The sequence below is a fragment of the Tamandua tetradactyla genome, chromosome 5, assembly GCF_023851605.1.
Source record: "Tamandua tetradactyla isolate mTamTet1 chromosome 5, mTamTet1.pri, whole genome shotgun sequence".
NCBI lineage: Eukaryota > Metazoa > Chordata > Mammalia > Pilosa > Myrmecophagidae > Tamandua > Tamandua tetradactyla.
This window is the reverse complement of record NC_135331.1, coordinates 8,494,487-8,519,691: the sequence shown is the minus strand read 5'-3', so window position 1 is coordinate 8,519,691 and position 25,205 is coordinate 8,494,487. Positions and strand designations below refer to the sequence as shown.

Here is a 25,205-nt window from a genome sequence, read left to right as displayed (position 1 = left end):
CTTGGTCACCGCTATCTCCCCAGGGCCCACAACAGAGCCTGGCCCAGAGTGGGTGCTCCATAAAAATATCTGAACGCATGCACAAATGAACAAACATAGGCTATTTACATCATTTGCCACTATATCCGCACAGCCACTGCTTTCTAACGTCTCTATTTGCGTGCTTTCCCTGTTTTCCCCATTACCCACCCACTACACTACTTAGGCAGAGGACCCAGCTTTCCTTTCCTTTCCTCTGCATCGCCCACGTCTCCTGGGAGGGCACCTTGCAGGCTGTGGCCCACCAAGGGTGCTGAAGACTGAGGAACTGGTAGAAAATGGTAAAACTGGAGTCTTGCTCTGAGTGATAAAGAGAATCAACTCAGCCTGGGGTTTGCTCAGAAGGGGGAGGTGGTGGGAGAGAGGGGTAGGGGTATGCTTCACTAAAGCCATATTTGTTTAAAACAAACAAACCAAGAACACGCTGATTTTTTTTTGTGTGTGTGTGGCAATGTCAGCTTGAAGAGCTTTTGAGGCTGCAGGAAAAAAATCTGATGAATTTCTGATTCTCCTTTCCCTTGACCCCAAGAACATGAAATAAGGGGGACTGGTGTGGGAAAAGAAGGATGTGTTTCTCCAATTTAGGAGAGCTTGTCCTCAGTATTTACAAACAAGGTCTGGCTCGGAACAAACAGGTGTTGGCATCCTGACTGATAGCGTTCCAGCAGTGACAAGTGCAGCTGGCGGGGAATTTCATCCACCTGTGGGTCTAGAGCCTTCTGGTAGCTCCTGGGGTGGGGGTGGGAGGTGGGGAGTTGTCTCCAAGAACTCAGCAAAGCTAGCGGGAGGGGTAGAGGGGGCAGGCCTTGCTGTGCAGTCTAGGGTTACTTAGACCTGTCTCCCTGGCTGTCTTAATCTTTAGGGTGGACCTACTTTTTTTTTTTTTTTTTTTTCCCCCCCCGCATGGGCAGGCACCGGAAATCGAACCCAGGTCTCCAGCATAGTAGGCGAGAACTCTGCCTGTTGAGCCACTATGGCCCACCCTAGGGTGGGCCTACTTTTAACCACCCAACCCCTTTGCTCACTGACTCTGTAGGAGCGATGTCAAGATAAGGTGGGGTCTTGCTGGCCCATGCACCCTCCCCTCCAAAAAAATAAAAAGGATAAGGGGGGATTGAGATGAGAGGCACCTGAGATGGGGTCTGTGGGTGTGTCCCCAGTTCCAGGCTCTGAGCACCTCAGGGAAAGCCTCTCCAGCCTAAAGGTAACAGTGAACACTTGCTATGGACCAGGCACATTATTTATCACCTCATTTAATCCTCACCATAACCTAACAAGACGGATATCTCAGTATCTCCATTTTACAGCTGAGGAAGCTGAGGCACAGGGAGGCTGTATGAGTGGTGGGTCTGGGTTTAAAACCCGACTGTCTAACTCCAAAGCCTTAATATTAATTACAAAGCTCCCAGTGTGACCTTGACGATGCTGCCTAACTTTGGGGGCTTCGGGTTTCTTCCTAAACCCAGGGCACAGGAACCTGCAAGGACAAACGCTCTGAACCACCCACAGATGGGTCCTCAGGTTAATGCAGCAGACCCAGTCTCGGTGATTTTTCTTGAAAAAACACACCGTTCCATTAATGTACACACCTGCCAAGGAGGTTCAGAGAAGCCGATTGGATTTTCTGAGGCCACACAGCAAGCCAGAGCCAGCTCAGACACCCTAGTTCCCCTGAAAAGGCATTTCCTCCATTCTGAAGGTCTGCGAGGAGCTTCGCTGGGCTGAGGTTAGGGCAGGAAACCACATGTCCACCACTTCCTCTTCCCCTTGTCTGGACTTCTGGCCCAGGGGGAGGCCCCGATTCCTGGGGCCACTGGGACTGGGACAGCTGGGGCAGAGGTTTAGTGGTAAAGCTGCCCCAGGTTATATCAGCCTGGGGCTGGGCCTGGATTTACCCCCACTGGAGTTGGGACTCCCTTGCTACTAACTTGGGACAAATCCTTCCTTCCCTTGTCCCACTCTGACCTTATGTTTCCTCTTCTGCAAAATGAAGATAATTTCTACCTCACAGAGTTCTGTAAAGATTAAAGATAAAGTGAAGGAAGGGAAATCACCTCAGGGCACAGATTAGTAATCTTGAATGAATCCTGGCAAGAAAGTTGCAAATCTGAACCCAGAGACTGGGTTCTCTGGGAGTTATATCCACTTTACTCTGAGGGTGAAACTGAGGAGGCGTAAAGAAAGGGACCTGCTGTCATGTCTTCTCTGTCAATACTGGGGGAGGGAGCTTATGTCATTTCTGAAAAAGATACTAAGATCTAAGAACTATAAATATTAAAACACCCTATTTGACAGGTGAGAAAATAAAGCACAGAGAGATTGAGCAACTTGCTCAAGGTCACACAGTGAGTAAACTGTAAAGTTGAGATTGGAACTCACGCCTGACTCTTGGGATCTACTTTTAATCTTTAGGGTGGCATATGCCACGTGCCCCTGGTTGGGCAAAAGAGGATTGGGGTCTCCCTCTCTTTCTCCCTCTTTCACCCAGTCCGGTCTCATCTTGTCCTTTATACACACACACACACACACACACACACACACACACACGTGTGCACCCCCACAGTATACAAACCCGAAGGGCCCTGGAATCCCAGCGCCCCCCTGCCCACCTTCTGGTGCTTGCGCTCCTTTTCGATGCGGTCCATCCTCTCCAGGCGCAGACGGTCCAGCTCAAGCCGCAGCTCGTCCAGCTCGGGGGCAACGTGGTGGCGGCTGACCAGTACCTCCAGGATCTCCAGGACGCGCACGACCTTGGGCATGAGACGCGCGATGGCCTCGCAGCCGTGCTGGTCGATGACCCGCTCGAACTCGTGGCCCACGAGCGACGCGATGTCGTACACGTCCATGACGGTCAGCTCGGCCACGTTCTTCTCCAGGGCCGACTCGGCCGCCAGCGCCGACCCCTGCCCTTCCTCCATGGCTCTCCTCCCAGCCTCTCCCCCACCCTGCAAACTAGTGCAACTCCCAAACTTGCCGCTGTCGGGGGCAGCGCTGGCACGGGCCCACCCGCCTGCCCGCGCTCAGCCGGCCCTCGGGTGAGGGCGCACCGGGCAGGCGGCCGGCGCGGGCAGGGGCGGCGGCTCGGGGCCGGAGGTCCGCGCGCGCGGGATGCGGGGCTCGGCGCGGCTCGGCCCGGAGCCTGGCTCTTGGTGGGAGGACGACGAGGAGGAGGGGGAGGAGGAGGAGGAGGTGAGGAAGGCGCGCCTGCGCAGGCCCGCGGCGCCTCCCAAGTTGGGAATCCGAGTTGGGCGCAATGGAGGCGCGAGGTCTCTTGCCGGAGAGGGGGGCCCTGCCGCCCGCGGAAACAGTTGTCGCCCGAGGGTCGCCCGGCGCCCGGGGCCTGGGAGGAAACGCGAGCGCGGCGCCTCGGGGAAACTTTGGCCCTGGCGGCGGCGGCGGCGGCGGCGAGGCTGGGGGTGGCCAGCTCCCCCCGCAGGGATGCCGCGCGCCCCGCCCCGGATCCCGGCCTGGAGAGGGGCGCGCCCGCCTTCCGCCGCCCGGGGGCGCCCTGGAGCGCGGCTGCGGCCCCCCCACCCAAGGCTCCGCACCCCCACCTGCCGCCTCGGCCGCCTACCCCCGCCCGACCTTCCTGCCGCCCGCCCCCGCCCCCGGCGTGTCCGGACCCGCCGCCCCCTCCTCCCGCGGGGGTCTGGCTCCTCCTCCCTTGCCCGCCGCCCGGAGGAGAGGGGGCGGCTGTGGGGGGCGCTGGTCTCTGCTGATCGTCCGCGGGGCCGAGCCGCTGCGCCGGGGGCGGCTCCTGTGTTGGAGGGCGGAGAGGGGGAGAAGTGAGGCGGACTCCGGGATGGGGCTCAGCCCCCGAGAAAGTGGGGTTCCCGGGCTCGCCAGTCCCTCCCCGTCGTCCCGGCCACCTGGCGGACTTGGCGGCCCCGAGCCCGGAACCCCAGCTGAGGGACCCCGGAGGCGGCTGGAGGGTCTGCCCCCGAAGCCGCCGGGAGACCCGCCCGCCGAGCCACGTCCTTGTAACAGAAACACCCTCCACAGCTCTGCGAGACCGGGATTTGGATCTCGAGCACCCGGGTTTTCTCGTCCCACGCCCTCTGTCCTTTGGATCTGGCTAAATCCGCTTGTTCATCAGACCACTCCTCACCTTCCCCCACCAGGAGAGCCTTTCCGGAATTCACTCGCCTTCCCAACCCCCACCCCCACCCCCAGCCTGGGTTAGGGACCCTCCTCTGCACTTCCACAGCCTCCTGCCCTGTCCGGTCAAAATTGTTGTTCGCCTCCTGAATTGTAATATTACAGATATGTCTTCCCCACCAGACCGTGAGCTCCTTGTGAAGGCAACTATTTTGAGGTCCTTTTAGCCACAAAGCCCTCCCCAACCTGCAAATACTGTTTACATGAAAAAAAGTTTAAATGTATTATACGTTTGCTATTTATTTATTTTAAAAAATATGCAGGGCTCACCAGCCAGATACTGTTCTAAATGCATACATTGTCCCTATCTTAGATCCTCCCCATGACAGTGAGGCTGGGGGAGGATGATTAAGAATCGCTCTAAGTCCCAAAACTGGGAAGGGTGGGGCTGGGAGTGGAACCCAGGTAGCAGTGAATGAAGGAGTAAATGATGCCCATTTGGGGCAGAACTGTCCTCAAGGCGGCACGGGTTTACTGAGTGTCTGCTGGGAGGCGGGACAAGGGTCTAGGAGCCACCTCTCCAGCCTGTGCCTTACGGCAGGGGATGAAGGGGGTGGGGAATGACTTTAAGGGGGGAAAGGGGGAAGCAGGGGTCATAGGTAACCCCCAAAACACCGAGCCTGAATGCTTAGGAGAATGGTCACAATCTTAAGATACGTAAGGAGAGTCAGTGGAGCTTGTGGTTGAGCTTCCAGAGCCAATTTCCCTGCACTGGAATCTCGGTGCAATCACTGAACCCATTCTGTGAGGTCTTGGTCAAATCACATGACCTCTCTGTGCCTCAGCTTGCCCCTGTGTAAAATGGGATGATAACAGTGTCCACCTCAGAGAGTAATTGTGATTATTAAAGAGTCAGCATTTGTGCCGGACACATAAAGTACTCTAGAAGTGTTAGCTATGGCTATGACTATGTTTTTTGGAGCCTGGAGGAGATATCCAATGTAGGTGAAGAAGTAGATGTCCAATTGACAGTCAGAAATGTGGACCTGGAGTTTAGGACTAGAAAAGTAGATGTGATGAAAATCAACATTCATTCAATAATAAATATTTAGCTCTTTATATATGCCAGGCACTGTGCTAAACCTGTGGGACATGGCAGTGTACAAGAGAGACAGACTTGCTGCCATTAAGGAAACATGTACTAAACAAGTAGAATTCAAAAATAAACTAATTCCAGAGCAAAGGAGGGTTGAGAAAGGAGAGGAGAATCAAGAAATTAGTGGGTCACGGACCCCAGGTGCATTGGTCAGCATTGTTCACCTGCAAGAAGAGTCACACACACCACATCTGCCAGGCACGTGCATGAGATCCAAGGCCAAGTATGGGTCCTTTCTGTCTGTGAGACAGGAAGCTGAGATAGGACTGGGTGGGGAATGAAGTTGAAGAGAGGGCCAGGAAATTACTGGGTGGGTGTTCTAGTTTGCGAGCTGCCAGAATGCAATGTACCAGAAACAGAATGGCTTTTTAAAAAGGGTATTTATTAAGTTGCAAGTTCACATTTCTAAGGCTGTGAAAATGTCCAAGTTAAGGCATCCAGGGAAAGATACCTTGGTTCAAGAAGGCTGATGAAGTTCAGGGTTGGAACTTCAGCTGGAAAGGCCCATGGTGATGTCTGCTAGCATCTCTCCAGGAATTTTCAGCGGCTTCCCTGTGGCTCTGTCTGCGCAGTTGGCTCTGTCAGTTCTGGTGGCTCTTGTGGCTCTGGTTCCTCTAAACTTTTTCCAAAATGCTTCCCGCTTAAAGGGCTCCAGTAAGCAATCCCACCTTGATGCATCTCCATGGAAACCATCTAATCAAAAGTTACCACCCACAATTGGGTGGGTCACATCTCCATGGAAACAATTTAAAAAGACCCCACCCAGCAATATTGACTGAGCACTAAAGGACATGGCTTTTCTGGGGTGCGTAATAGCTTCAAACCGGTGTAATGGGTAAGCAGAGATTGACGTGCTCGGAATACTTTGTGACCTCGGGCAAGTAATTGAGTCTTTCTGTGTCTTTTTTTTTTTAATTTTTATTTATTTATTTGTGTGTGTGTCTCTCTCTCTCTCTCTTTTTTTTATTTTTTTATTATTTATTTATTTATTTTTTTACATGGGCAGGCACCGGGAATTGAACCCGGGTCCTCTGGCATGGCAGGCAAGCATTCTTGCCTGCTGAGCCACTGTGGCCCGCCCTCTCTCTCTTTTTTTAATCTATAAAATAGGGATAATTATGATTATACCTCTCTCTGGGACTTTTGTAGAGAGTAAATGAGTTAAAATATATAAAGGGCAAGTGCTTAGTACAGTTAACACTCATATAGCCCCTGGTAAGAGCCAAGTGTCAATGTCATTTTATAATGAAACCCAAATTCCTGGCTGTCCATATTCTGGGCTGCATCTACCTCCCCATCTTCATCTCACACCTCTCCTCTCTTTCTACGATCCAGCCACCCTGTTATTCATTTAGGTCCTGCTGTGTTTTCTCGAAACCAGATTCCTGGTGAAAACATCCAAATCGCAGAGCTTGGGCATCCAGCCTATGCTCTAGGCATGAGGGCTCAGGGGAAGCAAAGATTTGACATTTTCAGCTTTCATGGCAGGAACAGAATTCCGCCTTCAATACGAGACTCACACAGGAATGGATTCCTCAAACTCAAGGAGGGAGTTCAGAAGCTGAGCAGGGAACAACAACACATGTCTTGCCGTGGAGGGTATGCAAGTTTGGGGGCAGAGCTGAACTGCTAGGGACGACAGAAAGGGGATTTAAAGGCCGCTCCACTGCAGGGCATCTTTTTCCATCCATTCCACATACAGCACACAGCTGCCCTCTGAATAAACACAGGACAAACATTTAAAGAATGTGGTCTTTAATGTATGATTAAAATGATATAATATCTCGGAATTGTTTTAAATAATCCACTGGGAGGGTGGGATGGCTGGGAGTGTAAATGGAACAAAGACTGGCCGTTTTGTTGATGGTTGTTGAAACTGGGTGATGAATACATGGAGGTTCATTATACAGTTCTCCTTCCTTTTGAGATATTCGAAAATTTCTCATAATGAAAAATTTGTTCTTGTTGTTGCTAATGAAGACAGTGGGCTTGAAGGAGTGCCTGGGATGACCACAAGTCTCAGTTCAACCATGGGGGAAAGACGAGAGATGGGGACAGATGTCATCAACAGGAATATAACATTTGAAGACAGGGAATGAAGGAGCTCTCGGGCAGAGTATTTGGAGAGGGAAGCGGGGCTTCAGGCATGGGCACCAGGGACCACCCAGTTGGGGTAGGAGGAAGAGCTGCCAGCAGATGACAGATGCCCCTTCACCCTGGGAGCCACCTGAGCCGGGCCTGTGGCAGAGGGAAGCTGTGATTGTGTAAAAGGAGAAGTCACGGCTTCCTGGAAAATCAGGCCACACTAGGGCTTGAAAGACCAATTGAAAGGTTCATTATTTCATGAGCACAAAAATTTCCAGGAATCTGAGTAGTTTCCAGCTCAGCGCTCCTTGACTTGCCCTGTCCCTTGGGCTCAGTCCCAAGTGCTGCCAACCTGAGATGGCTTCACACCCAAACACACTCCCACCCACACGCCTCTCCTGACTTTCTGTGTTGGTGCTCTGGCTTTGCATTTCTGTTTTCTTCTCCTTGTTCTCTAATTTGACAGATGTGAAGTGGTGGCCATGGATGATTGTAATCCCATAAGGCCCACTGCACTGCATTCTGCTTGATACTCAACTCCTGCCCCTCAGGGCACTGGGTAAAAATCAGACTCCTTGAATCCAGCCTGGAAACAGAATGAGCAAACCTTAGCAACAAGATTCTTTAAACTGTAGTGGCACACTCGCAGAAGTTCAATGTCTTGTTTATACCTGAAGAGAGGCTCCCCAGAAGTGACAGTCTGTGTGGCTTTTCCATTGCTTCTCTGCTTCCACTCGATTGCTTCTCTGTTTCCACGTTCTCATCCAATCAATTGGTTGGGCTCTTAATTGAAGAAAATGTTTAAAGAAAAATATTTAAAAAGTAAAAATTATCCATTGTTTTAGTATGAGTTCCCTAGAAAACAGACCTGAGGCAAAGCGGACAAGCTGATGTTGTTTTTTAGTTTGTTTGTTTTTATTATACTACGGAATATTGCATAGGCACTGGTAATTTCTTCAAACAACAACCAGGCAGAAGAAGTGTTTATTGTAGGCTTTGGATGTGGATGTGTGTGAGTGTTTTCCATGAGATGGAGGTAAGGGAGGGCTTCCTTGAGGAGGCGACAGTTAAACAGGGACCAGAACAAAGTGGCAGAAAGAGCCGCGCAACATCCGAGGAAGATGTTCCAGGCAGCGGGCCTAGCAGATGCCAAGGCCCTGAGGTGCACACAGGCGTGGCCGGCTTCTGTCTACCACAGCTCCGTGGCCATGCATTGGAGAACCTTTTGCTACTCAGTTTCCAGGACCCCATGGGGCTTGGGCACCAGATACCAGGGGGCCACGCTGTCAACGCAGGCCTCAGCGCACCCGCCAACCTCTGAAATACAAGCTGATGTTTGATGGGAGCCTACAGTACGAGGGAAGCCAGGGTGAGGGGAGAAGGGAAGCAGGCAGCACAGAGGAGGACCAAACTCAAGGGCTGGTGGGACAGGTGGGATAAATTATATGATTTAAAAGAAAGTCCTCCCATCCCATTTCCACTCCCAGGTAACTAGGAACAGTTTGGCTCATGCTCTTCCTGGTTCTTCCCTGAGAATATGCATATTTATCTACATGGACATAAAGCTAAACATACATCTCTTAAAATACTGGTATGCAATTTCCCTTTTTTTTTCTGCTCACGAATACTCTATAATTAGCATATACAGACCTACCTCATTCCTTTTAACAGATAATCGCTGCCTCATGCTTTTTAATGACTGTACAGTTTTCTGTTTTAAGGACATAGTAATTTACCCAATCATTGCTTTCTTGTTGGACGTTCAGGCTGTTTCCAGGTTTGGGCTATTATAAACAATGCTACTGTGCAAATCGACACATATTTTGCTTCTTTCGGCCCTTTTGAAAAGTGGCCAAATGTCACATCCTCATGTGCCAAGTGCCTCTGTCCCTGGCTGTAAATTAGGCAATAAGGAGGAAGGCCAAAGGACCCAGGTCATGCCTGCAGAGAGCGAAGCCCCCTAATGTGCCAGCAGTCCCTCCATGCTTGTTCTACTCTGCCCTGTCCTTCACCCTGCAGCCAAGCATCCACTGAAAGGCAATTCTGACCACGTCGTTTTCCTGACTTAAAACCCCTCCCTGATTTCCTCTGCTGGAGGGGAGAGCTAGTCCTTCCTCCTTCTTCAGCATCATCATCTCCGATTCCCCACACTGTGGTGGTCGTTCCAAAATGGTCAGCATGGTTACAATGCTGGTGGGAGTGTAACTCGGAAAGCCACTTTGGAAAACTGGAGGCATCTATCTCATATAAACACACCAATCTTACAACCCGGGTATGTACTCTTAGGTTGAAACCCAGAAATGAGAAAAGAATGTCCAGTGTCACCAACTATTGTGAAGTTTAAGCAAAAGACTGCATGTAGAACAGCACCTAGCACCTATCCAATGCTATAGGACTGTTAGTAAATATCAGCTAATATTTATTACATGGTTACTATGTGGCAAGCACTGTGCTGGATGCTTTGCATGCATTATCTCATCAATCCTCACAACCACCCTATGAGGCTACTATTCATTCACTAGATGATTATTTGTTGAGGGCCAGCTGTGTACCAGGCACTGCACTAGGCACTGGAATACGGCCTCTGTTCCTGAAGGATTTATTCTGGAGTTTGAATTGTGACTTGCTCACCTGCTCACTCTGTGTTTGTATATATATACATAAATGTATGTAGGTATCTATGTACATAAGCCATCAACATTTTTTAAAGTTTCCCAAGTGAATCTAATGTGCAGCCACATTTGAGAACCCAGTGGTTCTCAAACTAGGGTGCATGTCAGAATTTCTAGGAGCCCCAAAAAAGAACACAGAGGCCCAAGTTCAGTGAAGTAGGATAGGATTTTTTTTGGTTTCCCCCAGCCCAGTTTTATTGAGTGGTCTTTGATGTGTAATAAAGTACCTATATTTAAAGTCTACAATTTAATGAGCTTTGACATGTACACACTCATGAAGCCAACACTGCAGATAGTGAACCTGTCAGCCCCTAGCTTTTCCTCATGCCCCTTTGTGGCTCTCCCTCCTGCTCTGCGTGCATCAACAGCTTGTTCCTCCTTATTGCTGAGTGCTGCTCCATAGTATGTGCAAACCATAATTGGTTTATCCCCACAATTGGTTTATCCATTCACCTGTTATTAGACATTTGGGTCATTTCCAGTGTTTGCCTCTTTCAAATACTGTGGAAGTTCATTGACAAGTCTTCGCCTGGATGTGTGCTTTCAGTTCACCCAGGGTGAGTACCTAGGTGTGCAATATCTGGGCTGCTGGGAGAGCACATGTTTACCTTTTAAAGAAACTGCCACACTGTTTTCCAGTGGTGGTGCCACTTGACATCCCCACCAGCAGTGTGTGAAGGAGAACAGGCCTTTGTATTTTTGCCAAGGTCCCCAGGTGATCGCTTTACCCACCAAAGTTTGAGAACCACTGGATTAGAGGGTGATGGACTCTGGGGAGGTGCTTCATACGGGAGGTGACATTTAAGGGGACTTGAGACCTGGGTCCAGAGAGGGAGTGGTTCATGAGGAAACAAGGGGAAGAATGTTCTGGGCCGAGGGGAGGGCAAGTGCAGAGACCCTGAGTCAGAAGTGGAACCTGGAGTGTCGTAGGCTCAGCAGGGGAGTCTGAGGGGCTTGGAGTGGAGTGGCCAGGAGAAAGGTGGTGAGACGGTCAGAGGGAGAAGGGCAGGCGTCAGACCACATAGGCCTGGAGGCCAGGGTAAGCCACATGGATTTCATTCTGAGTGAGACGAGGAGCTACTCTAGGGTTTTTGAGCAGAAACATGACATGATTTTTTTTTCTCTTTTTTTATTGTGGTAATATGCACATTATTAAAATTTACCATTTTAATGATTTTAAATTCAGTGGCATTAAGCACATTCATAATGTTCTGGAACCAACACCACTATTTCCCAGACTTTTTCATTATCCCAAACAAAAACCCCACACTCATTAAGCAATAACTCCCCATTACTCCACCCCCACCCTATGCGGTGATTTGGCATCTTAATTTTGTATCGATGATTTGGTATCTTAATAATCTTCAAGTGGGCAAGGCTAAAGCTGTCATTGGTACAGACGCAGCAGTCACTCCTACTACCCCATGCTATGGAGCCGTCTCTTTTCTGTCTTGAGCCATCATGGTCACGGAGTGGCCGCATCTGATGTTGGTGTCCTATGGAATTATTTATTTCAGCAGGAGAACACTGAGGCCCAGCTGGGAGCGTGAGGCCAGCTCCTAGATGTCAAGGGCTGTTCTCTTTCTCAAAACCATGACATTTTTTTGATGGTCTAGGGAAAAAGAAAACCCAACCCCAACCAGCTTTGGAACATGATCAAATCAAAGACAATCTCCCCTGGCCGTCCTTTCTGCCATCTCCCTCCAAAGGTACTGATCTGGCTGTTTCCTGGCTGTGCTGGTTTGAAAGGATGTATGTTCCCTAGAAAAGCCATGTTTTAATCTAAATCCCATTTCGTAAAGGCAAAATAATCCCTGTTCAATACTGTATGTTTGGATCTGTAATCAGAGCATCTCCCTGGGGATGTGATTTAATCAAGAGTGGTTGTTAAACTGGATTAGGTGATGGCATGTCTCCACCCACTTGGGTGGGTCTTGATAAGTTTCTGGAGTCCTATGAAGGAGGAAACATTTTGGAGAATGAGAGTGATTCAGAGAGAGTCAGAGAAGAATGACATAGCCACAAGAGCCCACAAGCCAGCGACCTTTGGAGATGAAGAAGGAAAACGCCTCCCAGGAAGCTTCATGAAACAGGAAGCCAGGAGAGAAAGCTAGCAGATGATGCCTTGCTTGCCATGTGCCCTTCCAGCCAAGAGAGAAACTGTGACTGTGTTCACCATGTGCCTTCTCGGATGAGAGAGAAACCCTGAACTTCATCGGCCTTCTTGAACCAAGGTATCTTTCCCTGGATGCCTTAGATTGGACATGTCTATAGAGTTGTTTTAATTGGGACATTTTTTCAGCCTTACAACTGTAAACTAGCAACTTATTAAATTCCCCCTTTTAAAAGCCATTCTGTTTCTGGTATATTGCATTCTGGCAGCTAGCAAACTAGAACATTACCCCAAAGAGAAACTCTGTATATTTTTGCCTTCACCCTTTACCCTCTCCCCAGTACCTGCCCCTACCCTCCACCCCCAGTCCCTGGTAACTACTAATCTACTTTCTGACTCTATAGTTCCTGTTCTGGACATTTTATATGAATGGAATAAAATCTGATCCCTTTTGTCTGGCTTCCTTCACTGAGCATAAGATTTTCAAGGTTCATCCATGTGGATGTAGCAGTGCTTCATTCTTTTTTATGTCCAAATACTGTTCTATTGTATGGATATACCACACTGCGTTTATCTATTCATTTGTTGATGGAAATTTGGGTTGTTTCCACCTTTAAGTTATTATGAATAATGCTGCACTGAACATTTCATGTACAAGTTTTTGTGTTGATAACACATTTTCATTTCTATTGGGTATATATCTCTTCCCTGTTCTTTTGCCTCTAGAGAAAGTTTTTTGTTTTTTTTTTTTGGAAGCTTGGATCATTTTATAGGACTCTCTACCTCTTTGTGAGAACTCCTTGGTTTTGGAAGATAAACTTAGTCTCCAGATGAGGGTAGGAAGGAAAAGGGCTTTGTCCAGCCAGGAAGATCTCATTCACTGAGTGTCCTCTATGTGCCAGCAGGGGCTCCGGGAATGCAAAGATACATGAAGCCAGAAATCCTTGCCCTCATGGAGGTCATAGTCCGGGGTGGATAGAGAGGGTTCATTTGTTGCTTTGCCCACTAATCCATACCCCCTTTTTGCTAATTTTCAGGAGTAGGAGTAACCCAGGCCTAGAAGTCAGCATCATCTATCCTGAGGCCACACGGATTAGAGTTCAGTGATGTACACTGTGACAGTCCAATGGGACTCGGTGAGACTCTTCCTGGCACTCCTGGAAAGTATGAGTTTTGGTTTTTCCTTTTTGGGCTGCTGGGAAAATAGGATGGAAGCCTGGGGCTGCTGGTTGCCATCTTTCAGCATACTTAGGAGCAGCTGACCTTAGTAAGAAGCCAACAGGGAGGAAAGCAGGGCTGAGAGATGGGCCAGCAAAGTGCATCTTGGGGACACCATTTGAGCATCTAGATCAAGCCATGCCTGACTCTTTGCTACCTACGGGCTCTTAATTTGCATGAACTGATCATCTTTCCCCCAAGATTTTATTGCGATATATTAATTTATTAAGTATTCCATCTAAATTACAATCAGTGTTTCATCAAAGTATCACTTAGTTGTGCAATCATTAACACTCACTTTTAGACCATTTTCATTACTTCCAAAACTAAATTACCAGATAGGCACAAATAAAGAAACCCCCAACACCTCCTTTCCCTTATTGCCCTCTATTATTAACTCCTACTACTGGTGTGGTGGTATACTAGTTACTGTTGATGAAGAAATTTTAAGATATTAATGTTAACTAGAGTCTATAGCTGGCAATCAGTATTGCACACACCCTCCTAACACTTATTATTAACTCTTTGTAATAGTGTTGTACATTTGTATCATGAACTGATATATATATATATATATATTTTGGGGGTAATGTTTTTATAGGAAAGACATTAAAAGTTGAACATTTACACACTCAAAACACAATGCAAGTAAAAGCATGTTTAACAAGCAATGTGTGGGAAAAGAAATATAGTTGGTAGGAAGTCAGAATCATGTGTTTTTAAAAGTGTGCACTATCAACAAAGGGGAATTTCTCTGATGCTGGTAGTATGAGAGATTTCATAGCATACCAAGTAGCTGTCAACGAAGCCAATTCTTTGGTGGTCAGCAAGCATAGTTTAATCATTTTACATCATAATATGGTAGTTTTTTTACTTTCATACTTGCTTTTTTTTTTTTTTTTGGCATGGGCAGGCACTGGGAATTGAACCCAGGTCTCCGGCATGGCAGGGGAGAATTCTGCCACTGAGGCACCATCACACTGCCCTATACATGCATTTTTTTATAACATTTTTTAGTGCGTACTATAACATATATTCAAAACAAAGAAATAAAAAAACAATAGTTTTCAAAGTACTGTTCAACAGGTAGTTACAGGACAGATCCCAGAGTTTATCATGAGCTACCACACGATTCTCTTCAAAATTTTTCTTCTATCTGCTCCAGAATATAGGAAGCTAGAGGGCTTAAGTATTTTTTTATCATCACAATCGACTTTTCCTTCTTTTTTTTTGTGAAAAATAACATACAAAAAAGCTATAAACGTCAAAAGGTGCAACCACTGTGGAAGGCAGTTTGGCGGTTCCTCAAAAAGCTGAATATAGAATTGCCATACGACCCAGCAATACCATTGCTGGGAATATACTCAAAGGACTTAAGGGCAAAGACACAAACAGACATTTGCACACCAATGTTTATAGCAGCGTTATTTACAATTGCAAAGAGATGGAAACAGCCGAAATCTCCATCAACAGAAGAGTGGCTAAACAAACTGTGGTATATACATACGATGGAATACTATGCAGCTTTAAGACAGGATAAACTTATGAAGCATGTAATAACATGGATGGACCTAGAGAACATTATGCTGAGTGAGTCTAGCCAAAAACTAAAGGACAAATACTGTATGGTCCCACTGATGTGAACAGACATTCGAGAATAAATTTGGAATATGTCCTTGATAACAGAGTCCAGCAGGAGGTAGAAACAGGGTAAGATAATGGCCAATTGGAGTTGAAGGGATACAGACGGTGTAACAGGACTAGATACAAAAACTAAAAAATGGACAGCACAATAATACCTAATTGTAAAGTAATCATGTTAAAACACTGAATGAAGCTGCATCTGAGCTATAGGTTTTTGTTTTGTTTTGCTTTGTTTTGTTTTGATTTTACTATTATTACTTTTATTTTTTTCTCTATATTAACATTCTATATCTTTTTCGGTTATGTTGCTAGTTCTTCTAAACCAATGCATATGTACTAAGAAATGATGATCATGCATCTATGTGATGATGTTAAGAATTAATGATTGCATATGTAGAATGGTATGATCTCTAAATGTTGGGTTAATTTCTTTTTTTCCGTTAATTAAAAAAAAAAAAAAAAAGAGAAGGGATAATTGGAGCTGAAGGGATACAGACTGTACAACGGGACTGGATATAAAAACTCAGAAATGGACAGCACAATACTACCCAATTGTAATGCAATTATGTTAAAATACTGAATGAAGCTGCATGTGAGGTATAGGTTTTTTGTTTTTGTTTTTGTTTTTTTGTTTTTTTTTCTTTCTATTATTGTTTTAATTCTTATTCTGTTGTCTTTTTATTTCTTTTTCTAAATCGATGCAAATGTACTAAGAAATGATGAATATGCAACTATGTGATGTTATTAAGAATTACTGATTGTACATGTAGATTGGAATGATTTCTAATTGTTTTGTTAATTCTTTTTTTAATTAATAAAAAAATGAAAAAAAAGCTATAAACTTCAAAGCACAGCACCACAATTAGTTGTAGAACATATTTCACAGTTTGGCATGGGTTACAATTTCACAATTTTAGGTTTTTACTTCTAGCTGCTCTAAAATACTGGAGACTAAAAGAGATATCAATTTAATCATTCAGCATTCATATTCATTTGCTAAATCCTATCTTCTCTGTATAACTCCATCATCACCTTTGATCTTTCCATCCCTCTCTTTAGGGGTGTTTGGGCTATGGTAATTCTAAATTTCTCATATTGGAAGGGTCTGTCACTAAAAATATGGGGTAGGGAGGCGTAATTACCTGATGTTCTGGAGAGGCTGGGTTTCAGGACTCATCTGGATCAGGGACCCTGCATCTGGAGGTTGCAGGTTTCTGGAAAGCTACTCTAGTGCATGGAACCCTTGTAGAATCTTATATAGAACCCTAGGCATTCTTTAGGATTGGCTGGAATGGTCCTGGTTGGGTTTTGGCAGTTATGATAGGTAGCAAGGTCTAACTGAAGCTTGTGTTAACAGCAACCTCCAGAGTAGCCTCTCGACTCTTATTTGAACTCTCCCTGCCACTGATACTTTATGAATTACACTTCTTTTCCCCCTTTTTGTCAGGATGGAATTGTTGATCCCATGGTACCAGGTCTGGATTCATCCCTGGGAGGCATCTACGTTGCCAGGGAGATTTTCACCCCTTGATGTCATGTCCCACATAGGGGGGAGGGCAATGATTTCACTAGAAGAGTTGGGCTTAGAGAGACTAAGGCCACATGAACTGATAATTTTTTTTACTACAAACCCAAATTTTTATTAAATACAATGCACTGAAACTACATTTTAGTAACTAGCTAAAGTTTAATAACATTAATATATAACATGGAAAAAGGAAAATAATTTTTAAATTGGTACACATTTATTGAGAGTATGTAAGTTAAGTGATTAATATGAAGAATCCCTATTACACTTGTAACATTTTTGTTACATTCCATAGATCAGCGCACTTGTCGATTTATCTAATATAGTTTGGGTTGATGACAGTACTGCGCATAGGTTTTTAAAAATCTATGTTTTCTTTTAAAGAGTCAAATTAGAGAAACTAGTCTCAGAAAGGTATGTTGATTGGAATATAAGAAGAGATTTTAAAGTAATTTCAGCAAGTTCAAGATATTCATTTTTAAACATTTTTATTGTAAAAGATTCAGTAAATATTATCTTTTTAAAAAAACTTTTTTATTGTAAAATATAACATATATACAAAGCAAAAAAAGAAAAAAACAGTAATTTTCAAAGTACACTTTGACAAATAGTTACATAACAGATCCCAGAGGTTGTCACGGGATACTATTATACCATCTCAGATTTTTCCTTCTTGCTGCTCCTAAACACTGGAGGCTAGATGAAATATTAATACAGTGATTCAGCAGTCATACTTATTTGCCAAGTCCCATTCTTTCTGTTACACCTCCTCTCTCTCCCCTGATCCCTCTCTGAATCCATAGGGATCCCTGGGTACTGCCCATTCTGACTTTTTCATGTTGAGAAGGGGTGTTGACACTAAAGGATAGGGGATGTAATTAATTGATAATCTTGGAGAGGCTTGTCCCTCTGGGTTTCAGAATTTATCCAACATAGGAACCCTCTGGGAATTATAGGTTCCAGGAAAGCAAACTTCGTGCATGAACTCTGTGTAGTCTCAGTTTGAGCCAAATATAGGTGTTCTCAAGAGACAACAGGAGTGATGTTGGTTGGGGTTCAGCAAACCATGGCAATCAGCACTATCAAATTGAAGCTTGTTAAAAGTTGCCTCCAGAGTAGGCTCTCTACTCCACTTGATCTCTTTTGGCCATTAATGCTTTATTTTATTAGGCATCTTTTAATGTCTCTTTTCCTCTCCTTGAGCCGGAAGGTACGTTGATCCTACGGTGCCAGGACCAGACTCATCCCTGAGAGCCATGCTCCATGCCACCAGGGAGATCTTCACCCCTGAAGTTCAAACTCCATGCAGGGCAGGGAAAGAACTGATAAGTTTTAAGAATTAAAAAAAAAAATTTTGATTGTGGTGATTGGCTGCACAATTATGTGAATACACAAAAATCACTGAATTGTACACCTTAAATGGGCAAATTGTATGGTATGTGAAATTACATTTCCAAAAAAAAAATAATAAAATGAAACAAGTACTATGATGGAGCCACATCAGAACTTTGTTGAAATCTTGAATAAGAGTAGCTCAGCCTGGCTGCAGGGCAGGCAAGGCAAGAAGTCTTTCTGATAAGACATTACTTAGTTTTGCAGATGAGGTGCTAAAGCCCCTTCCAGAAAGGAGCTGCATACAATCTTCTAAAAGAGCGTGAGTTCAAAGAATTAAAGCAATCACTGCTTCCTAGTTCATGACATAGTCTTTGAAAACACAATCTTTCCTTAGACACTGTCAAGATGACTAAACCATGCTGCCAATTAATTGACCTAAATCATTTTAAAGCATAAATGGCACTGAGCCTGCATATCTGTGAAGCCTGGCATTGCTTCTACAGTCATGAGTAACTCCAAAAAAGACACAGGGAACTCTATTCAGTTGTAACTCCTCTTGCTTTGGATTTCCATAATTTATGAGAATGCTTCCATAACTTAAACTGGCTTAAGCAGAAAAGGAGATTATATTGAGCTACACAATAAGAAAGTCAGGGTTTGGGTTTCAGGCGCAGCTGGATCCAGGGGCTCAGTGATGTCATTTGGCTTCTGTTGTTCTCTGGCCCTCGGCTCCTGTTTGTACGACACTGACATTATTCTCAAGTAGTGTCTCCTCACCAGGTGGCAAAGACGGCCTCCAAGAGCTCTGGGGTTACCTCCTACTAGTTCAGTACCCTCCTGGGGAATTCAATGAACTTCCATTTCCCGTAGCCTGAGCAAAAGTCCCCAAATTGCATATAATTGGTTCAGTTTGTGACACATGCCCACTTCTGTACCAATCCTTGTATTACTCAGGGCAATGGAAGTTGCTGACTGGTCAGGCTCAGAGCCAGGGGGTGGGGCAGGCCACTAGGATGGCATGAGATACACAGGAGGAAGGTGAATCCTCAATGGCAAATTAGGGTGCTCTTATAGGGAGACGGATGTCGGGCAGGCAAAGATAAGCCAACATTTAATTTGGGAGCAGGAAGCTGATAGTGTTTGCTCACATTGGAGAAATGTGGCCATCTAATGAAGCTGACAGTAAACATTTTCTCTCTTTTTATACTTTGGTTTCAACTTCATGATCTGGATTATCCTTTTCTTTTTTTTTGATACGATTTGCTAGAATTTTATTGAGGATTTTTGCATCTATATTCATTAGAGAGATTGGTCTGTAGTTTTCTTTTTTTGTAGTATCTTTGCCTGGTTTTGGTATGAGGGTGATGTTGGCTTCATAGAATGAATTAGGTAGTTTTCCCTCCACTTCGATTTTTTTGAAGAGTTTGAGGAGAGTTGGTACTAATTCTTTCTGGAATGTTTTGATAGAATTCACATGTGAAGCCGTCTGGTCCTGGACTTTTCTTTTTAGGAAGCTTTTGAATGACTAATTCAATTTCTTTACTTGTGATTGGTTTGTTGAGGTCATCTATTTCTTCTTGAGTCAAAGTTGGTTGTTCATGTCTTTCCAGGAACCCGTCCATTTCATCTAAATTGTTGTATTTATTAGCGTAAAGTTGTTCATAGTATCCTTATCCTTTTCTTTTTACTTTAATTATTCAAATCTCTCTTCAAGTTCTGTTCCTCCCTCTTCACAAATAACACCCTGTGGCACTTTCTACCTGGATTACCCCTGTCCACCTGTAATTAACTACTGCCTGATCTTGTTCCCCGTGGCCCATCCCAGTGGCCCAAGGGGCATTAGACTCAGACCGCACATTCAGTTAGAGACTCACATTTAGACTTTTGATTTTTACAGCCGGTGACAGATTCCCCCCTCTGCTGATATTGTAAGAAGATGGTCAGGTCACCTTTAAATTTATGTCCCATTAGCAGACCACTCCACCTGCCCTACTCCATGAATGAGTATTTTAAAAAATAAATCCCAAAATTATCTGTGACTAGCACAATTAGTGCATTATATTTTTTGTGTTAAAGGTATTAATCAGGTCCCTACTGATGGCAATTTGTTTCCATTTTTTAAAATTATTCTATACGATGCTGCTATGAACTTTCCTGAACTTATATATACTTTTGGCACATATTCCTGTATTTCCGGAGAATAGATTCCTGGAATAACAGAATTTGCTGGTTCAAACTTTGGTAAATATTACTAAAGGGACTCCAAAATGACTTCCAATTCATTCTCCCACCAACTGTGCATGGGAGTACCTGTTTTCCCACCTGCACACGTCCATCACTGGACATTATCAGAGGTTTAAGTTTTGGCCAAGAAATTCTGTTATCTATCACTTAGACAGTTTTAATAGAATGTCATCTTTTCAATAGTGCTTGGCATATCCATATATCAGAATATCTTTTTATTATTTTTATTTTTTATTTTTTTACATGGGCAGGCACCAGGAAGCGAACCCGGGTCTCCGGCATGGCAGGTGAGCACTCTGCCACTGAACCACTGTTGCCTGCCCTATCAGAATATCTTTCGAAGTGCATCTATAGCTAGATCTCCTTTCAGAGGAAAATAAAATCAATGAATCATCTAAATTTTTATTCTGCCTGCATGATCATCTTCTATTTTAAAAGACTCTATGCTTCTTCTTGGAAACACAGGCTGGTTGTTTTAGCCAAACTGTAGCTCCGCCCTTCTGGGCGCACACTGGACTACATTTCCCAGCCTCCTCTGGGGCTATGGATGTCATGTGACTGAGCTCTGACTTCGGTGAAAGGAAGGAGGGCAGAAGTGATGTGTCACTTCTAGGTCTGGTGCCCACAAACTCTTTACATGATCTTCCATCCTCCTTTTTTCCTCATCTGCCAGATGGAGGCAGTCAATCTAACAGAGGACTCTGAATTCATAGGGGATGGTGGAGCCTCTAAATTGTAGAATTCTGAGTTCCTGAATCACTGTGAGGAAGGCTTGCCTAGGACTGTGAAGTGAGTGGGAAATAAACATTCACTGTACTAAGAAACTGCAGTTTTGCAGTGGTGGTTATAGCAGTTAGCCTACTGAATTAGTTAGGCTAGGTTAGAATATTGCAGTAACAACCTACCCCACAAATCTCAGCAGCTTAAAACAATACAGATTTGCTCTTCCATCATGTCTGTGTTTATCATTGTCATTCAGAGACCCAGGCTGAGCAAGGTTCTATTTTGACACATCTTTCAAAATCACTAAGGCAGAGGACAAAGAATGGCTAGAGTGAAACATTTGAAATTAAATGCTTTGGCCTTCAAGTAACAAACCTGGAAGATCAGACTTCCCTGTGTATGGAAAAATAGGAGAAACTAATGGCAGTGAGAAGCTCCAGTGACTGTCTTCACAGATGGTTCCTAAAGAAGGGCATTTGCTCTGTGTGGTACAGCCTTCTCCTCTCTGTAACAGATATTGATTGTTTTGGCCACTCGGGCATCCATTCCTTTTCTGGGAGCTTCATGTCCCTTGGTAGAACTTCCCCTCCCTAACTGCTTATACCCTGCCCTTAGTTGGGCAAATGACCTATGCTTTCTACTATCAGACTTTCTACTGTGATTTTGATTCTTGGGCAGGGTCACCAGGGATGGGAACCATTTAGAACTCATTTAGTTAACCGTTGGCACTCTATAAAGACTGACCATTATCTCATGTGCTAGACCTTCCTGAACTACTCTTAATACCTTTATCATTCTCCTTCCCCAGGTTGGGTTGTTTAACTTTACCTTTGAGGCTCTAAGCAGAATTACATTCTAGAATATTCTTTCCCTGTTTATTTAGCCAGATTTGGTTTCTGTTGCTTGATTCTTCATACGCATTGTTGTAGGCAAAAATACTCCAAGTCACAGCTCTGACTGTCACTTGCCTGAAAAGCTTTTGATGCCTTCCCATTGTCTATAGCTAGAGTTGGCAAACTTTTTCTACAGAGGGCCAGATAGCAAATATTTTAGGCTTTGTGGGCCAGATGGCCTCTTTCACAACTACTCAATTTTGCTGTCATAGCTAGACAGCAGCCATAAACAGTAAGTAAACAAATAAGTGTGGCTGTGTGCCAATAAAAGGTTATTTACAAAACTAGGCATTTGACCAGGTTTGGTCCACAGACTGTAGTTTATTGACCCTTGATCTACCGAATAAAATAAAAACTTACCATGGTTCATGAGATCCTTGCATATTTCCCCAATTGTTCTCTCATTATCCCACTTCTTTCCTTCCACATACTGTGCTTCCATCCCTTGGGGTGGCCTGATTTCCCCTAAGCACTCGGAAGCTTTCCTGCTCCTGCACTTTTGGTTACCCTGAGCTTCTTGCCTGCAAATCCCTTTCCATCTGTCACTGTTCACTGAAATTCAATTATCTTTCAATTAGGCTCTAATGCTACCTGTACTGCACAGCACAGTATTGTGCTTTCTGCCTGTTAACTGTATCCTGATTTTGCTTTGGGGAAAACATTCATCAGACCATTTGGCTTGGATGGGCCTCACATCTGCAAGCTGTCTTTGTCATTACAGGGGTTGACATGCCTCAGTGATTAGAGATGGCATGTGACCTAATTTGGTCCAAAGAGGCCCATCCCAGGACTTTTGGGAGAACTATTAGGGAAGAGATGTTGTATTAGAACTGGGGTTACTAGACTGCTGGGACATAAGTCTGGAGCTGCTGCCTGTCATCCTGCCCGTGTCTGGGGAGATCTGCCTGAGAATTAAACAGAGAAAGAGAGAGAGAGAGAGGAAGACACGTGATGATATCATTTGAGTGCCTAGATTCAGCCATACCTGAAAACCTCCCCACTTTCGGCTTAAACCAGGCTGCGTTGTTGTTACTGTAACTCTCATAGTTGTTTTCCATGTCTTCACTCTGTACTCTTTTGGGAGCAGGATCTGCTTAATCTGAGAGCTCAGTTTGGAAAGACAAACTAGACATGCTTGCCCCAGCTGCTTCCCCTCCCCTTTCTCTTGGGAGCTCCCTTCTACCATATGCTTTATATGATCAAGTTTTGTCTACACAGAGAGGTCAGTCTGGTCCTGAAGTGATTGGGAGGTTATGTGTTCAGTATTGGGAACTACCTCTGGCTGCATTTTTAAGCCAGTTCTCTAACAAGAACTTATAAATAATAATGATAATATTTTGATGAAATGTCTTTTTTATTTTTTTTCTCTTATTTGCACTTTGCTCACAATTCAGAACAAGGAAGGAGTTTGCATATAGTCAGGATCCAGTCAGAAAAATAGAACCCACTCTAGCTCTTTCCAAAAGAAAGTTTTTAATACAGAGAATTGGTTAAATAGGTGTATTAGATATCTATTGTGGTATCACAAATTACCCCCAAACTTAGTGGCTTAAAACAACAACAGTTATTTATTATCATTCACAGTTTCTGTGAGTCAGGAATTCAGAGCAGCTTGGGCTGGGCAGTTCTGGTTCAGGTCCTCTCGGGACGTTGTGGTCAAGAGGTTGACTGGGGCTGCAGTCATGTAAAGGCTTAACTGGGCCTGGGGATCTGCTTCCCAAACAGCTCTCTCACATGGCTGTAGGAGGGAGGTCTTAGTGCCCCTCCACTTGGGCTTCTCCCCGAGGTGCTGGTGTGTCCTCATGCTTCTCCCCCAGAGCAAGTGATTCTAGGGAGCAAGGTGGAATCACCCTTGCCTTTTATGGTCTAGCGTCAAGGTCTTACATCATCACATCTGTCACATTCTCCTCTGTGGATGTGAGTCTCTAAGTCTGGCTCCCATTTGAGGGAAGAAGAATTGGCCTCTACCTTTTGATAGGAAAAGGGCCAAAGCATTTGTGTAAATCTTTTAAAGCTATCACAACAGGTAATGGTAGAGCAGAGGGGTCCAACAGCAATGGGGAGGCAACTCAATTGGAGAATGATGTCAACCCACAAGAGCTAGAGGAACAGAGGGCAGAAGTGGGGTTACCTGAGCACAGGGGCCAGGACCACCCAGTGGAAGCTGGAACTCCAGAGGGGCTGCATGGTAGGAACTGGGAGCCTGGAGCAAGGGGTTGCCTCCTGGGAACTGGAGCTGTGAAGATGCAGTCACTGGCAGAGTTTCCCAAGCAAAGCAAGGGAGACAAATGCCCTGGCTTCTCCCTTCCTTCTGCTTTGCAATGTTTAGTCAGTGCCTTCAATTGGGTGAACCTGCCAGGAAGCCAAAGGATAAGGAATCTTGGGAAATGTAGTTCCCTGGGATGCAGAAGTGAGCTGAGAGGGCTGGGAATAATTCTGAGAGTAAAAAGACAAATGATCAACAGGGGTTCCTCAAACCAAAATGACTGATTTGATTAGGTGATGATATTGTGGCTAATTCTGCCTTGAATTCCTATTATTTGATATATTAATATTATTCCTCAATAAAATGACATTTTAAAACTGAAAATGACAGAAAATTCCCCAGTTTCCTTTAATCTTCCCTAATTTTTATAAAGACTCTGTGGGACTACAAGAAAGCTAGTCCAGACTTCGTGTGGCAACAGCTCTTCATTTTTCTCTTTAAAACTTACCAACATTTGACAACTGACTCACACAAATGATACAAACCCCTCAACAACTTCTGACCTGGTTTCCTAGTCTCTGCCACAATAAGCTTCTGATTCCAAGCAGAAATAAGTTATTTTCCCCACTCTAGATATATACCCAAAATAATGGAAAACATGTCCACTCAAAAACTTCCGCACAAGTGTTCAAAGCTGCATAATTCATACTTGCCAAAGAGTGGAAAAACCCAAATTCCCAGCAACTGATGAATGGATAAACACAATGTGATCTCTAGCCATACAATGGTATATTATTCAGTCATAAAAAGTAAGGACGGATTGACACATGTAACAACATGGATGAACCTTAAAAACATACTAAGTAAAAGAAGTCAGTCACACAAAACTACATATTATTTGACTTTATTTACATGAAATGTCCACAACAGGCAAAGCCAGAGTTGCAAAGTAGATTTTTGTTGCCAAGGTGGGGGGCTGGGGGCTGGGCAGAATTAGAAGTGATAGCTAATGGGTGCAGGGTTTCCTTTTGAGGTGATGAGAAATGTTCTGGAATTCAATAGTGATGATAGCTATACAACTCTGTGAATATACTAAAAAACACTACATTGTATACTTTAAAAGGGTGAATTGTATGCCATATTCTATTTCAATAAACCTGTCTTTAAAAAAGAATTCATTTTGTGTCATACCTGATTGACCTCTGATTACTACAAATACTAAAACAAAGTCAAAACCTGTACAAAGAAGAA

At 44.6% G+C, this 25,205-nt stretch overlaps 1 protein-coding gene and 1 long non-coding RNA gene across 4 annotated transcripts in view; both read right to left on the bottom strand.

Moving 5' to 3' along the window:
- Positions 1 to 3,067, bottom strand: part of RILPL1 (Rab interacting lysosomal protein like 1) — a 46,217-nt gene extending 43,150 nt beyond the window's left edge. For all 3 annotated transcript variants that reach the window (XM_077159630.1, XM_077159631.1, XM_077159632.1), the window contains exon 1: positions 2,649 to 3,067. In XM_077159630.1, coding sequence (XP_077015745.1) covers positions 2,649 to 2,957 — 309 coding nt within the window. In that variant the 5' untranslated portion in view covers positions 2,958 to 3,067. The remainder of the gene's footprint in view (positions 1 to 2,648) is intronic.
- Positions 3,068 to 7,057: 3,990 nt separating this feature from the next.
- The window catches only part of LOC143683530 (uncharacterized), a 20,668-nt gene continuing 2,520 nt past the window's right edge, over positions 7,058 to 25,205 (bottom strand). Inside the window, exons 2-3 of the long non-coding RNA XR_013175516.1 lie at positions 8,050 to 8,161; positions 7,058 to 7,964 (exon numbers count right to left, since the gene is read on the bottom strand). This is a non-coding gene — a long non-coding RNA (uncharacterized LOC143683530). The remainder of the gene's footprint in view (positions 7,965 to 8,049; positions 8,162 to 25,205) is intronic.